This window comes from Anabrus simplex, chromosome 5, assembly GCF_040414725.1.
Source record: "Anabrus simplex isolate iqAnaSimp1 chromosome 5, ASM4041472v1, whole genome shotgun sequence".
Taxonomy (NCBI): domain Eukaryota; kingdom Metazoa; phylum Arthropoda; class Insecta; order Orthoptera; family Tettigoniidae; genus Anabrus; species Anabrus simplex.
In genome coordinates this window covers 47,160,911-47,178,111 of record NC_090269.1, presented here as the reverse complement: position 1 = coordinate 47,178,111, position 17,201 = coordinate 47,160,911, and the positions used below count along the sequence as shown (strand labels likewise).

General features: G+C 37.6%; 1 protein-coding gene across 4 annotated transcripts in view; it reads right to left on the bottom strand.

Moving 5' to 3' along the window:
- Window positions 1–308: 308 nt before the first annotated feature.
- YME1L (ATP-dependent zinc metalloprotease YME1L) overlaps window positions 309–17,201 on the bottom strand; it is a 138,254-nt gene continuing 121,361 nt past the window's right edge. For 2 of the 4 annotated variants that reach the window (XM_067146881.2, XM_067146884.2), the window contains 4 exons: window positions 11,372–11,680; window positions 1,990–2,139; window positions 851–930; window positions 309–738 (listed from right to left, as the gene is read on the bottom strand). In XM_067146881.2, the coding sequence (XP_067002982.1) occupies window positions 853–930; window positions 1,990–2,139; window positions 11,372–11,680 (537 nt within the window). In that variant the 3' untranslated portion in view covers window positions 309–738; window positions 851–852. Of the gene's footprint in view, window positions 931–1,935; window positions 2,140–11,371; window positions 11,681–17,201 lie in introns of all 4 variants that reach the window. The other 2 variants (XR_010860163.2, XM_067146883.2) reach the window with 2 other exon arrangements.

Sequence of the window (17,201 nt, the reverse complement as noted above, 5' to 3'; positions counted from 1 at the left end):
TAAGTCAGGTTCGTAGTAATGAAATATAAAAGGAAGGAGTAAAAGCGTAGAAAGTAGGTTCGAACCCCACTGTCGGCAGCCCTGAAAATGGTTTTCCGTGGTTTCCCCATTTTCACACCAGGCAAATGCTGGGGCTGTACCTTAATTAAGGTTACAGCTGCTTCCTTCCCACTCCTAGCCCTTCCCTGTCCCATAGTCGCCATAAGACCTATCTGTGTCGGTGTGACGTAAAGAAGAAAAAAAAAATAGAAAGGTATATAATAAAAATTATTGGTACGAGGATAAAGGATGACCAACACAAATAAAAGTCTATGGTATTTTATTTTATTCCATTCCTATCAAAATTTATTGATTACAGGTCAATAGCATTACTTTTCTTCTGTTTATTCTCAGTCAAATTCATATTTGTACACTGAGACATAACAAATTTCCACTTAAATGCAAATGAAAACAGGATTCAAAAACACTAGTACATCAGTCTCATTACAAGTATTTATAATGTCCAAATTCAAATCAAAACTTTTAGGAAAAAAAACATATTGAACCTTAATGGATGTTATCTTCACCTTAACAGTTCTCCTGAATATGGATCAATAAAGCTTGAGCAGGATGGATTACTTTTTAATATAGCAATACAGCAAGCTGGACTTAAGAAAAACCTGTTAATCAATCAGAATGCGTATTGCTCTTTCAGTTTTAGTGAATCATATACTTGTGAACTTTCATCTATCTTGATTTCTGCAAGAAAATTATTTCAATTCATCAAGACATGCCATTTACCTGAAGACAATACCATCTTCAAAAACATAATTTTAAATTAACAATTACAGTGAGATACTCTTTGGAATACCTTTATGCTGGGTCGAAGGTAGCATCCTGTTCAAGCTCTTGTAATTTGGCAGTTGCATTTTTAAAACGTAAATGGCTCACCTGGAAAAGTAATAACACTCCATTAAACACCAAAGAACATTGTCGAATTATATATAAAAATAGCATGAGAAAACAGACAGAAGATAAACTTGGAAGTGTCTCCGATCAAAGAAAATGAGAATGAATTAAAGATCAGGAATTAAAGTATGAATATTTTATAGAATTAAACTTTTATAAAAAAACCTTAATTAATTCCAGGATGAAAGGTGAAAAAAAATAACATTAATTTGGATTTACAATAAAGAATACAGAATTACTGAGTACAACAAACTGAAAAGCATAAAAATGTGGATGATAGAAATATTTTATATCACTGACAATGAAGAGCTTGTATCACTGCACATTCTCATATATATTTTTTCTGTACTAATTCTACAGTAGCATATACACTGAGCAACTAACTAAACCATTCTTTAGTTCCTAATGAAGTGCCCTACGTAATGTCATAGAATTCCAATGAAGTGCACTTATTACTTGTCTGCCCGTTTGATAAGTGAACCATCTGATCTATTACCCACACTTTTAAAATACAGTAGATATTTTAAAGTAATATGAAGTACAGGAGAATAAAAAAATCAAAGACTGATATATTTTCAACAATATGAATTTCTTTCTTTTCACATGGGATGATACAGATCTTGCATAAAAGACATTAGGCACACAAAGTTAAATAAGAAAAACCCTCTCAATATCCCAGTACATCTTAGACAACTCTTTAAAACTTTCACTGGAAAGAAATAAGAAGTATAAATAAATAAAAGGTACAATGAGCTATTACAACAGTTCACAATTAGCTGAATTTCTTAAGTGAAAAAATAAAATCCAAACCAAGTACACAGAATAAGGCAAGTGAATCATGACCTATCTGCTATTTTGCTATTCCTGATCATGCATGAGAATGGAAAGATCTGACAATGATACTGCCCTTTAACAGTTCTCTTATCCTTTCTACTCTCTTGGATTGGTTTAAAGTTTCCTCATTCCAGGAGCAACAAATAAATTAACCTGGTTAAGCAGGTAGAGAGTAGTAAACAGACATCCACCCTAGCTGTGTCATACCGGCTGCGTTTTGTCTGGCGATTCTTTCCCCTTCATAATTGCACGAATGTCATCTGCATCCAATGTCTCGTATTTGATCAGAGCTTCTGCTAACATCTTGTGCTCTTTATGGTGCGTTTTCAAGATTGCTTTTGCACGATCATATGATTCCTGTAGAAAAAAAGTTAAAAATAAAATTTCATGACAAAAAGTACACATTTAACTGGTCAACACATATAACACATAACATATGGATTTTGGAATAGGACAGAAGAAATATGAAACAGATGGAACTGATCAAATGCATTCATTATGCTACCAGAAAATGATGTAGGCACAGGTTCCAAGGATCCTGTTTCACAAGAAAATTTTGGATCTGTACTATCTAAAGAGGAAAATAATAGGTAAATTATGAATAATATATTATAACAGCAAGATGCAATTTTAAAATGAAATGTGGTTATATATATATTCTGAATTATTATCTTTACTTTTTAAAAATATAGAAGAATATACAGGAGTTGAGATACTTTTTCACAATTTGATGATGTTCATAAAATGAATTTTACCACATAATACTGAATTCAATAATGCCCACCAGCATGGAATCATCATAATTTTCTTTCCTTCAAGAGGACTAGCATGTTCACCAATATTATCACAATTTACACGACTATTCTATCACAGTTTACTGAGCGAGCTGACCATGCAGTTAAGGTTGCGCAGCTGTTAGCTTGGGTTCGAACCCCACTGTCAGCAGCTCTGAAGATGGTTTTCCATGTTTTCCCATTTTCACACCAGGCAAATGCTGGAGCTGTATCTTAATTAAGGCTACAGCCGCTTCCTTCCCACTCCTAGCTCTTTTTTATCCTATCATCGCCATAAGACCTATGTGTTGGTATGATGTAAAGCAAATTGTAAAAAATAAAAATAAAATTAAGTTAACATTCACAATCACCACAATGCGTAAAAACAATATTTTTACACATTAAATTCATTTCCATCACTGGTTTGAGAAATTTGCTTCGGCAGAAGTGGAAAATCAGTACATGGAGAAAAAGGACAGTGTCATACTTGTTGCAATTCAATGATGGAAAACTACTGTAAGACATGAAGATGAAACTTCACTCAGGAAAACTATATACTCATCTCACTTCATACCCGATCCCGTAGAGAAACCGGACAAGGGTTGGACATACATTAGCATATTCGTTCAGAATGAATGCCATACTAAAACATATACGCTTGAAATACAGCATACTGACAGCAATCGTGCATAGTGCCAGGAACAGTATCTTACATACCCATCAAAGACATCTATAAAGTACTATCTGAATAACAATGTATGCAGGTATAATGCACCTTGTTGAGTGGACCGTCCAGGAATCGAATCCCATCTCAGTATATTCTCAAGTAGCTTAGCAATAGGGTTATTGTAACACACTCTATGTCCAATTGCAGGATGCTAGTGATTGGTAGAGCCCAGATGTTTATGGACTTAAAAAAGAAAAAAAAAAAAAGAAAAAAAGAGGAAGAGAGGCAGACAGAACATGCAAAATAGGCTCTAAGGCACTGGATATTAAAAAAAAAGAAGCAATTTTAAATATATACTGTAAAACCCCGATAATTCAAGTTGATCGGGGCAAAAAAAATCGCACTTCGAATGACCTCATTGGCAGCAAGCAGAAGACTAAGGACATGTTTGTTCAGACTAGTGTAATAATGTTGTTCAAGTTTTGACAAATTTGGTAACCAGCTGAAACTGAAGAATTTGATTGTACAATGGCTTACATGGTCGGACGGGATTAAGAAGAGAAATTCCGATGTATATGAAAGGTCTCAGAACTATAGCAGTGTAAATAAGGACATAAGGAAAGGAGAAATTTCAAGAACAGAACAGAAAGTACAACCTGTGACAAAGTTCGGTGAATCAAGTTAGAACGGTCGATCTGGCAACAATGATGCCACACAATGCTGCACCAGCGTAGCACCAGGTTTTGACCACCTGCTCCCAACGTTGTTCAGTTGAGCATCGTGTGTGTGCCGTGTAAGACCTATTTGACACAGTGCGTGTTTAGTGCGTTGGTTCTGAAAGGCGTACATGAACATGAGTAGATCAATGTACAGTTTTGTTTTAAGCTTGGCAAGACACCGAAAGAAACGCATGCGATGCTGGTACGTGTTTATGAAGACCAAGCACTGTCCTTGAAGTGTGTGTATGAGCGGTTTGCCCGTTTTTGAGGAGGCCGGGAAAGTGTTTCTGACAATCCCCGTAGCGGAAGACCGTCGACCGCCGTCAGTGACAAAAACATTGGGAAGGTGAGGACATTAATCACAAACGATCGGTGATTAACTGTGCACATAATAGCGGATGAACTGCAGATTAACCATGAATCCGTGCGACAAATCGTTACCCCGAAGTTAGGGAAGAGCAAAACGTGTTCTCGTCTTGTGCCACATCACTTGACTGACGATCAGAAGCAGGCATGTTTAGAGGCTTCACAGGATTTTGTTGAAACAGGGGATGGGACAGCAAATTTTTTGAACTGTATTGTCACTGAGGATGAAACCTGGTGTCCAGGTACGACCCTGGAACAAAACAGCAAAGCATAGAATGGCGTTCTCCGGGATTCCCTCGTCGGAAAAAGGTCAGAGCCGAAAAGTCACGCAGCATAATGATGCTCATCAATTTTTTCGATAGTCAAGGCATTATTCACAAGGAATTTCAACCTGGGGAACGACGTTGAATGCTGCATGGTACACTGAAATTTTGACCCGTTTCATGAAATGTCTACGCAAGGTATGACCCCAGTATGCACAACAAGGTTCATGGTTTTTTTGTCCATAACAATGATCGCCCACACACAGCCAATATCATTAAACAGTTCATGGCAAAAATGGGGGTGGTGCAACTTGAACATCCCCCCCATACTTGCCAGATCTCAATCCTCCAGACTTCTTCCTATTCCCATGACTAAAACTCGCATTGAAAGGAAAGAGATTTGACAATATTCCTGACATCCAACGAAACGTGACAAGGCCTTTGAACACCATCCCATAGGAAGCCTTCCTGCAAAGTTTCCAGGACATGTATCGTCGATCTCAGCAGTGCATAGTTATGGGAGAGGACTATTTCGAAGGTCAGTAAGGTCACTGTCGTGCATTGTTCATCTATGATGATAGTACAGGACTATTCACCGAACTTTATTTCCCACAGGCTGTATTTTAAATTAAACATATAGTACTAACTTAATATGTTTTATTCATTTAAAAATTGAAAATTATTCTATTTTAAAGTGTTTACAAAGTGATATAATAAGTGTAAGTTTAAACACAAAGACATAAAAATAAAAAATAAACCCTTTTTCTAAAGGTGTAAATAAGGACGTAAGAAGTTTCAAGATCACAGCAGATTTTAAATTTTAGTATATAGTGACTAATTTAATATGACTTTATGATTTGAAAATATTCTATTTTTAAAGTTTTCACTAAATGACATAGTAACATACTAACGGCTTATATTTCCTTAGTGCGGCCCATACTATTATATGGCCTTCTTTCCGGGCATCCAACGACAATGGAAAATATGAAGAAACTAGAGGGTATCCAGCGACGGGCAGAATGTTTAATTAACAAACGCATCCCTTTAAACACAGCCAGGTTATTGCCACCAGTGAACTCGTTACGTACATACATTTCCGTGTATGTGGGGCTTGCCCCTTTCTCCATCTACCAGTACAATTTAAGGGGAAAAATAAAATAAAATAAAAATTTGCTAGTGGTTTTACGTCGCACCGACACAGATAGGTCTTATGGCGACAATGGGATAGGGAAGGCCTAGGAGTTGGAAGGAAGTGGCCATGGCCTTAATTAAGATACAGCCCCAGCATTTGCCTGGTGTGATAATGGGAAACCACGGAAAACTATCTTCAGGGCTGCCGACAGTGGGATTCGAACCCACTATCTCCCGGATGCAAGCTCACAACCGTGTGCCTCTAACCGCACAGCCAACTTGCCTGGTAATAAATAAATAAATAAATAAATAAACAAACAAACAAACAAACAAACAAACAAACAAACAAACAAACAAACAAATAAATAAATAAATAAATAAATAAAAAATAAATAAATAAATAAAAAGTTTAGACACAAAGAAATATTTTAATGGTATCAAGATTTATGTATAATTTATTTCTGTTGATGACTGTTTGTACAAATGTAACAAGTCCTAGGATTTAGTTCGATGTTTTGGCACCAATGAAGAAGAGAGTAGTAGCTCTCGAAACATATACTGCAAATAGATAAAATGTGAAGTATTGATAAGGCAGAAAAGTGCTTTATAGAAATTGCATTCCATATAATCAATGGATTGCATATATATCAATAACAGAACAAATAACACGTGCTTAATCACTCATAATAATGGATCCATCAGTGATAGGGCTCTCGCTGTAACCGAAGGACAACACACAGTTTAAAAATAGGAATTTTCAAGGTACAAGAAAAAACTGACGTTACAATGGGGTTCTTGTTATACGCAGCACTTGCTATAGGAGACTTCTACTGAAATCAAACTGAGAAGAGTCCCCCCTTTTCAATACTAAGAGTATTGTATTATTTTTAAAAAGAAATACTCTTTTGTATGTCCAGCCCTTGTCCCTTTTCCCTAAGAGGTTGGGTATGAAGTGAAATGAATAATCGTAGCAAGTTTTTACGACAGAATGCCCTTCATGACATCAACCCCATCAGAGGAGTCAATTCGATGCAAGGAATGAGGTGATGATATATGATAGCAGTGAAACCCGGTGCTAGCACATAGCCTACAGCTGTCAAATAACACAACTATTCTAAATTAAAAGAACATATTTCGTCCTTCATTATATTTTCAGCTTTTAGAAGATACAAAAGTATTCCAAAATACATGGTAAATAGGTAACAAGTAAACACTCCAATACGTCTTGTGGTAATAATACTCCAAGTCGAAAAAGACGATAGGAGATATTTAAAATTAAGACAAATTAAAATCTCTCCTTATAAGTTAATTAATCTGTACTTGTTGTGATGTGATAATTGTTGCAATTAGCCTAGCAAGGGAAACTCCTCTCAATACTGTGTTACTGCAGTATGGATGTAAAAATTTGCTGGTAAACCTAGAAGATTTTCCAAAATATTTAATGAGGAGTGCAGAAAAAGAAGAAAAAAAAAAAGCTCTAGTATTTTGTTGTAGGAAGTATAGAGATTATTAGTGTTACTTAGAAGGATTAGATAAAAGAGTTGAGTACTCACTTCTACTGTATTGAACACGGAAAACGATCAATATCTCAACTGGCTCAACAGTGTGACACCACAGTTTGAGTGAATGAAAAACTGCTCAGGCAATGCTGGGGTCTGAGACTCACAGGAATTCCATCTCTAAGAAAGATTTACAAACTAGGTCACTACTTGCATCTGTAGTGACAAAAGAATAAAACCACGCGTTCCATAGAGTGTACTTCCATAATATAAAGCCCATGGCCCCAACCTGTCCTTGCCAAAACACTCCAGGAAATATTTTATGGAACACTGATATATTTATGAATGACTTGAATAACACAGTATCTATATGAATGTATTACATTACAGTGCTACTGTTGCCGAGAACCATAAAATAAATGCTCAAGACAAAGGCACAAGACACTTGTGATGATACGCACACATAATGAGAAATTTGCTCTTCCTGCTATTGACATGCATTTTTGAAACACATGCCAGCCAAAGCACTCTAGCCGACATGTGTTCGCACTGTCTGATGTCAGCTCCACCCAAGCGGTCACACTCTGATAGTTTTTCCATTCCTAATTTTGACCATTAAATTACCGTATTTCCTCCCATATTAGACCCCTTTTTCTTCCCACTTTTATAGCTGCAAAAAGTAAGTGGGAGTTGGAGTATACGATAGTCACCTATTTCGTGCAGTGACTTTGGGTACAAACAGGTATAAATTGTACATACATGTATTCTACACTATTCTTTAACAAATTTAGGGTCGCCATTACTGCTTTCACGGCCCGTACTTATAGACATGATACTGTATAGGCTTTTGGGCTTATGCCGTGTCAAGAAAATAAGATGAAATTCTTAACGTTTTGCAGAAAACTGTGCTCTGCGTCCTCAGAAGAAATCTTGTCTGACCACGAGAAAGGCAATGACACTTTGAAATTTGGACGTTATAATACAAGTGGAAATGGTATTCATTCGCCACCAGATGGCCCCCAGGACGTGGCACAACGCTAGAGTTCGAAGAGGAAGCTGACCGAACCATCACAATCAGACTAAGCAGTTCACATAACGTGTTTGCATAATATATGATATAGACAGGTGTATGATATAGACACAAGCATGGAATGAAACATCTGGAGATAAGGAACATACAAACTCGGAAAACACCAAGATGAAATAACAATAGTGAAGGGACAGGGAAGGGAACTACCTACGTAAACTATTAATGGCTGGCAACCAGGTATTACTTAATTGATAGCCGGTGTCCCTGTTGGACCTGTAGTGTCTAGTGTGGTAAGAGCTCGAGCATCTTGGAACATGACATCATGACCCGACGATAGAGCCTGCTCAGCTATTGCTGATATGTCTGGTTGGTTGAGACGAGTATTACTTTTATGTTCTTTGATACGGGTACCAATGGACCGGCATGTTTGGCCGATGTATACCTTACCGCACGTACAGAGAATTTCGTATAGCCACTTTGTCCTTGGTTTTACTCAGACTGTGAGCAATTTTAGTGGTGGTGCCAAACATGGTTTTTATATTATGTTTGCGGAGGACCTTGGCAATTAGATCCGTGGTGTTGTGAATGTAAGGCAAGTAGGCAGCTCCCTTCACTTCTTCCTTCTGTGAGCTTTGCTTGGTCATTTCTCTGGGATGTAGGGCTCTATGAATCTGCAAATCGCTGTAACCATTACCCCTGAACGCAACTTTGAGCGTGTCAATCTCCACCTGGATATGTGATGGGTCATAAATTCGTCTCGCCCTCTTGGAGAGTGTCGTGAAAATGCCTTGTTTTTGTGCTGGATGGTGGTGAGAATCTGCATGAAGATAGCGATTTGTGTGGGTAGGCTTACGATAGACGGTATGTCCTAAGGAAACGTTCGGTTTCTTGCTTACTAGAACATTCCAGAAAGGAAGGCATCCGTCCGACTCCATCTCCATAGTGAATTTTATTGACGGATGTTGCCGATTTAGGTGGTTAGAAATAGATGAAGTTTCTCAGCACCTTCTGTCCAGACCACAAATGCATCATCAACGTATCTCCACCATATCATAGGCTTGACGGGCGCCGAAGCTTTATTTGGAAGGGGTGGCTTCTCCCACACGTACACCAACGGGGAAAATGCAGAAACCATTTCTAGAAACCATTTGCGAATAAATTCTCACTGTCTTACTGGCTACCTTTGTTAGAAAGCAGTATTTCTAGATTTAAAGAAATAAAGGAAACAATAAATGAACAAGACTTTCTTAGGCCTACATATAGGCTAGTGTAACTATAATGTTTTATTTACTCTTACATCACGTCAGTCGATTCATCTCAAACTCCTCTGACGAGGTTGACATCAGGAAGAACATCCAGTCGTAAAAACTCGCTATGAAGTTTCATCTCACTTCATATTCATACTCAACCCCGTGGAGAGAAAAGGAATAAGGTTTGGACATAAAGTTTTATTTATCGCACTATGAACTATTAACACAAAAGAATGAAAAAGAGCTTAAAGGCCAGTCATATGTCTCCGTTAGTTGAGCAGTAGGCCTATCACACAGTAAAGCTAATCACTGCTTTCATTTGAATTACCATCGTCTTGTGCTGCCAATTTCCCTGCTTCCGGTGTTGTCGTCCCAAATGACATCAACTTCACTGCCATCAAGAGTATTCGAGATCCTGGTCTTTTTTGAAACTTTTAATAATAGTTTTGTTCCCAATTATAGAATCCAAACAGTGAGAATTTATTCACAAATGGTTTCTAGAAATGGTATTCCCATTTTTCCAGTTGGTGTACGTGTAGGAGAAGCCACCCCTTCCGAATAAAGCCGTGCTGTAGAAAGCGTGCCAACCCACCAATTGATCCGCTAGCAAATGTTACGAGTTGTACCTCCGAGTTATGCTTGTGGACATTCTTAACTGCAAAACACATATATATCACAGGACTGATGTGTGTTTGCTATGTGTGGGTCGGACATACGAAACTGTTCACGTCTTTGTGCGACGGCATCGGAACTGCAGTATACTACGGAGGCAGACATTTCTTACATACGAAACACAGACGTACTGCATGACATTGATGCATGTTGTCATCGCGCGGGTCGGGCGGACAAAACTATTCACTAATTTGTGTGATGTCATCAGAACTGCAGTACGGCCTGTACTGGCTTTGAAACAGAATCACTGTTCTTGTGTGACTAATTACTTTGTGGGGATCTTATATGTGAGGGTTTTTTTTCTTTCCATTTTCCTTGTCTCAAAGAGTCGTGGGAGAAGGGTCTAATACACGTACTACACGATGAAATATGGTAGCTTAGGACAAGATTGCCTTGTTATATATTGCATTTTTCCTACACGAACCCTCTTTTCAACTCTAGAACTGGAAACTGTCAAATATTTGACATGTTCATATTTCTTCAACACTTGCCATGAGTCATGTTAGTCTACTTCTTGTTGTTCTCGATGTCCACAGCATCCGCGAGTTCAGTTTCATTCATATTTACAACCTCTTTTGGTGCAATTTCACAGAAATAAATGAGTGCAGTTTTCCAACGATCTGTTTGAGTGTCATTTCTGCAGTGTTTGTAAACAAACCTTTACGGGCTCTGCTTTGCTAATCTATTTCATTTTATTTTGTAGTTTTCCGTTCAGTGCAAGTTATTTGCTTCTTTATAAATATAGTTATTTGATTGATTATATACATTTTTAGTACAGTGTGCGTCAAAATATGGCATCTTTACTTCATTGCAGAAAATTAGTAATGAAATAGTGCAAAATTTGTTGGGAGATATAAGTGAAGCATCTGACTTTGAGGTTATTGAGAATGACCCGAGAGATTCAGATTTGTAATGTTTATCAGCTATTTCTTTGCATCAAATATCAGAAAGTGATGAAGAACCTCCCCTAAAGCAACCTATCATAACATCATGTCAAAGGGCATGCCTCCAAATGATTGCATGCCAATACATTTTCCCATTTTATGACTGAAACCTTTACATATGACAGAAAAGCCTAATTCCACCACATGCCTCTGAATTATAAGTTAATAATAAGCGCTAAGTATGACTAATAAAAGTATGTGAAAGAAGCTGCGAAACATACTGATAAATGTTTGTTCCGACAGCTAAATAGAATGAAATTCAAACTGAATCTTACCATTAATATCCTCTTTATCTCGGTATCGATCGCATCACTTGTACTGGGACTTAGTTCATTGACGACAACATAAGAAGTGCTGTTACCATCATGTGTTCTCAACCCTACTTTTTCTGACATGCCCCAGTCCTTCACCATGTGAGTGGCAATTGAAGTGGCTTGTTTCAAATCACTCGATGCTCCAGAAGTAATTTTATCAGGTCCAAATATCAATTCTTCAGCAGCTCGGCCTCCCATCATAGTGTCCATCATAGCCATGAGCTGGGACTTAGTTACATGGTATCGCTCCTTCTCTGGGATGTAGGCAGTCTGTAAAAAAAACACACCAGATCTAAAAATATAAAATAAATATTTTATCAACACCATTATGATAAGACTACGTTCTTATCAATTAGGTAGATGCATAAGTTTATAACATTTAATTATGCAGAATTATTTATCTGACACAAACAAAAATATAAATATTTAAAAAAAACATTGGTTTCATTTAGTGGACATGTGAATGTTTAGAACAGACAGTAACACAACACCAAACTCGCCATGTAATTCACAAAGTCCCATTACACAACAAAAAATGTTGGGGTACAGCGTGCAATTAGTGTGAGATGGATACTTGCTCCTACATTTTTTATGATACAAAGAATTCAGAACACTACATGAATGACATTTTGCAACCATTTGCTGAAATGTTAACGGAAGAAGAACACCAATATGCATTCTTCGAGCAACAGCTCACATGTTGATTCATTCAATGGAAGTTATTAATGAGATTTTTGATGGAGAAATAATGTACTCTTTCCCGCCCACATTTTCACTCCACTTATCCCCATGTTTCAACCTTTTATTCAGAAAAAATTGAAGCAGAGCCCATTGTTTCAGAAAAAGTTAAATGTAATACAAACTACTGGTCACAATGTATTCATATAGTCATAATGTTGTTGGTTCAAACCACTACCCCATCTCTCATGGTGATACTGGAGGAAGCATCCCACTCGACACAGAGGTAGGCTGCATTTGTCACATTCCCATGTTGTCTAAATCCCTTTAAACCAATAATCACGTGATTCTGGAAATGGAACGATGCCCATATTGCACCCATAAGCGAATTTACGTAATTAATTTACAAATTAAAAGTTGAATATTTCGCATATCGAATACTACAGTAGGCTGTGAGAGCTAGCAGTCACAAAGGAACTTTCTGGCGCCAGTCTGACGGCTAGGAAAATCCACGAAACTCTTCTTAGAGCACGAGCAACTTGTAAACCGCCCTGAGTACTGCATCCAATAAATTTTATGATACCGCCTAGGAGTGGCGACTTTCTACTTGTTTCCCACGAGAAAATCACGCGTTGAGGCCTGACCCACTTAGCAGAACAATGAGACAACGATAGCACCCACCAACCCTCGGGAGGAAATGGAAGCATCCACTCTGCGAAGAGCGCGAAAGTCTCAGCCAATCACAAAATTCTAAATTTGAATGAACTGTCATAGCGGGAATCTACAGTCAGTATTTCGCCATCTGGAGCCCGGTGTAATGGTGAAAAACAGTGTCCTGACTTCCTAATAATATTGGAAAATTTATCAGTGCGAAGGTGTGGTTAATTATTGGCTAATTAATAAAATTTTAACTTCACACGGAAGTGTAGTATCGCCCAGGAAATGAGGTGTCATGGCGGGAAGGAGCCATTCGCTGGAAGAAAATAACGCCGGTGACGCGCGCCGTCGTGTGGATTATCCTGTGATCGTTTCCCACGGCGCAATATAACAAGTAAGTCAGACCGAAATTAGGAAGATTGTGCACATAAACTTTGAAACTTTAACCTACGGATGTATGATAAAGCGCTCCCAAGGGCTAGATCACTACGCCACATCCCTTCCACAGAACTATTTTCAAGGTGGGGGGAGAACTCATTACATAACCAGCGAGCAGGGTAGTTGAATCTTCAGTCTCAGTGACAGAGGCAGTGACAGTGTGTGACGGTGTGACTCTGCGTTTCACTGTGTATCCTGTATTCGTGGGTTAGTTGAATCTTCAGTGTGTTTAGAGTATGTCAGCTAATTCAGTTAGTCAGCTTTGAGCTTTACTTTTGGCTGGTAAGAAAGCGATCAGAGACACTTGTTGGCATTCCGAGTGAGCCATGTATTTTACTTGGGAGAGTAACATGTCAGAAATGAACACTTTAACAAACTTTACTTTACTTTGAATTTATGCAGAGATGACAGGCAATAGCTACACTTTCAACACTTGGCTTAATTGAACTCACAATACGAATCGAGAGGGACAAGTCCATGTTTTTCAGCCTAGCTGCATAAAACCTCTCTAATCCACGTGTAGTTTGATATTTGTTGGTAAGCTATTTTATTCTTCATTTTGGGAGGACGATCAGCATAAATTTCTCCACATCATTGGAAACTGTACTTTAGCTTGCTTGTACCACTTATAATAAACTGTTTTGGCAAGCGAGATGTTTGCGGGGAGAAACTAGTTAAGGCAGACAGGGAGGAGAATGACTTTTCTTTAATGAAGGCCGCAGTGGTAAAGACCTTGAGCAAACTGTTATGTTCCGAAGAGGTGAATAACCGGCCAGCCACTAGGTAAACAAAAAAACTGAGAGAGGGTGTGCAGACCAGCAGGTGATTTCCAGGCAGGTAGCGGACAGGAACTTCCGACTTCACGTCAGGAGTCCGTGCACTGCTATCGTCTAATCTTCACTGGAGTGCGAGAAATGCGAGTGTTTATGTTAATGTAAGCGTGTGTAACGGCATGATAAAAATGTGTCAAATTTGCGTGTGTGAAAATTTGGAATACCACATCAGCTTGAAGATGGAATTCTAATTCACCATGACGGAGTCCGGAGGGTGAGCCAACATGCCTCCATCACCCAGGTATGAGCATCAATAAATAATGTAAATAAATATGTAGGACCGTGCCTAATCGATGATCAAATGTAGCTTAGACTGTTAGGTAGGATTGTAAATAATTCACATTTTAATAATCATTATGATAATAATAATAATAATAATAATAATAATAATAATAATAATAATAATGTTGCACTTTCAGCTAGGGTTATTTGCGCACTTTCCTTTATGTAGATGTGTATGCGTATTGTTATGGATTATTCTGTAGTATGTCACTTTGACAGTTTAGGATGCTATATTATTTGATCTCAATGAGTGTAATGCCGATTCATAATAGTAATAATCATCGTGTTATTATAACTTCAGTTTTGAGTGATACTTCTGTTGGAGTTGTGATTTTGTAGACGCCGCCTTGTTGATTTTAATGCTTATTTTGCTATTTTGCGCATTCAGCTTGTTTTATGTTTTGGAATCATCCTTCAGATGACCGTTTCTGGTAGCTCTTATCCCGTGTATTTTGCGACGATTTTGGTGGACGCGAGTATTTATTTCTGTGTAGTTGCGGTTACACATCTTTCAATAGCTGTGTTTTGAGGAGTAATCTCGTCATTTTAGTAAACAGGTAGTGCCAGGAAGCCATTGATGAGTCAGCTCTGATATTTTGTGATATGTGAAGCAGAGAATGATCTAGAGATCGAGCTAAATGAACAATATCCCTGATGATCTATGTTGATAATGGAAATGTGATATGTTGGACCATGTCATGAACTGTCGTAAGAAATAGAAATGTGCACGACAGATATTTCGCCCGCCGGATACGAGCGAGGCCGTATTATGAAGTACTACGTCGAGAATAATGTTGAGTAAATAGAATTGAGAGATGAATAATTTAACCAAGAGTGTTAAATATGTTACGACATGGGTTATGATTGTAGACAGAAGCCTGTATTTGTGTCAAATAATTCCAGGGAAGTAGATGTTTGGCAAATAGGCCAGTTTATGCTAGCCGTAATACATGTGAGCAGAGCGACGAGTCAATGTGTTTTTTTTTTATAGTCATGTAGTGTCATGGATGACATGGAATAACAGTAATTATTGCCCATAAAGGTTAAATAGTGTCGTGGCCAGACATTTGTCGTCTGAGGTTAGAGATTGCCGTCAAATTCACAATATGTTGCTACTCGTAGCGGGGAAAAATTCTTCCTTTAGACTCCGACATTTTTGCGCATTTCATCCTTTAATTTTCAATAGGCAGCGTTGTTGGGATCTAGTCTCGTTTATTTGTTATTCTTTCTGAGTGTACCTTTTATTACCGTTTATTGGTAGGATGTGATCGTATGTGAATTATTTGCATTTGATTTGATGTAAATAGATAGGTGTAGTTAGGCTAGTTTTGATTTCTGTATTTTCTTTTGGTTGGAGCAGTGTTTCTCCATTAACAGATTTAATTATGTAAATAAGATTTCATGTGTTAGGATAACGGATCATCGATTAGGTCACAGTCAAAACCATAGTGGTGGTATGCTCATACCAGGCATTCAGTAATTACCAAACCTTTTAAATCCACTACATTTTAAATTAGGAAATGAAGCGATCTTTAATAAACCAGTTGTATATAAAAAATAACTGCCGCAATGAATGAGGTAAATAAGATGGCATCTGCCTCCATCTAATAGTGGTACCACCAATATTAGTTCATAATGAAGTGCAGTCAGCGGCAAATTAAGTAAATTTTAATGTACAAGGATCGCTGTCATTTGAAATGTAAACATGAGGCACTTGGCCTAATCATTTGGATTATTTTAAGAAGTCCAGGCTATCACAGTCATGCAAGTGAAGTTTAAATAATTTGATGAGTGGTTGTAACACTCAGGTTCATGTTTCAGTAATTTCCTTCTAATCACGAGGTGTTTGAATAAGACAGTGGTTATGTGGTAAATGGTGTACGATGTTCATGGCTGTTTTCTTTGAATTATTCCTTACTTGTTACACATGGTTAGCGCAATTCGCGATTATTTTAAAGCTGGGTGTTTCCCAACTAAGCCACATGTTTTTAAGACTTGATAAACACCTCTGAGTCAGTGTTGATTTGATGACGTAATTAATTAATTAATTATTCAACTACATTAATTTATTTTGAGTGACATTTTCTACGTAATACAATTCTGTACTTCAAATGTGATGGTATTTTCTGACCAGAGTTTTAATTTATTCACGTCATCGTCTTGAAGACAGTGTCAACATAATCTGGCACATAATTATATTGATCGACTTTCAGTCAAGTTTATTAGGCAGATATTTGTGTTATTGTAAGGCAGATCTTCAATCTTTTTTAAATTTCTATTTCATTACACTTTGTTTACATTTTCACCAGTTCAGTTTACTTTCATTTTTGGCACTTTGCACTTTATTCAATAAATCAGTTTGTTATTTAAATTTTAATTCAGTCTATGGGTACCGTCATTTATAGTTATTAGTTTACCCCATCTTTTCATTTCCTCACTCCCTGATCGACGGGTGGCCTATCTTCGGGGATATCCGGACGGTCCACGACTGAGAAAGAAGAGTCTACATGCAGCGGTGAGTATCATTTAAATGTCATTTATTACAGGAGCAGCCGGCGCACAGAAGAAGGAAGAAGTTCACCGCAGATGTTGCCTTGAAAAGGGCACAGGGGCCGGAGTGAGGAGTAAAAGCGTATAAATAAGAACTCCATTGTAAGCTTTTATTTCCTCTGTATCTATTTTACCGGAATGTGCTTATTTGAATGCTGCAATGATATTTATGCAATTGGCTATGTTACTGAATAGTCTGTCTCCCATAACTGACAACTTTTAGAAATCAAAAATAGGAAGATTTTTTTAATTCTTGGATTTCATCAATATATTGCACCATGGTCTAAGTGAAAAAAGGGCAGGATAAAAGGCATACATATTTACAGTTAAAATGTGAATTGACCATTAAATTT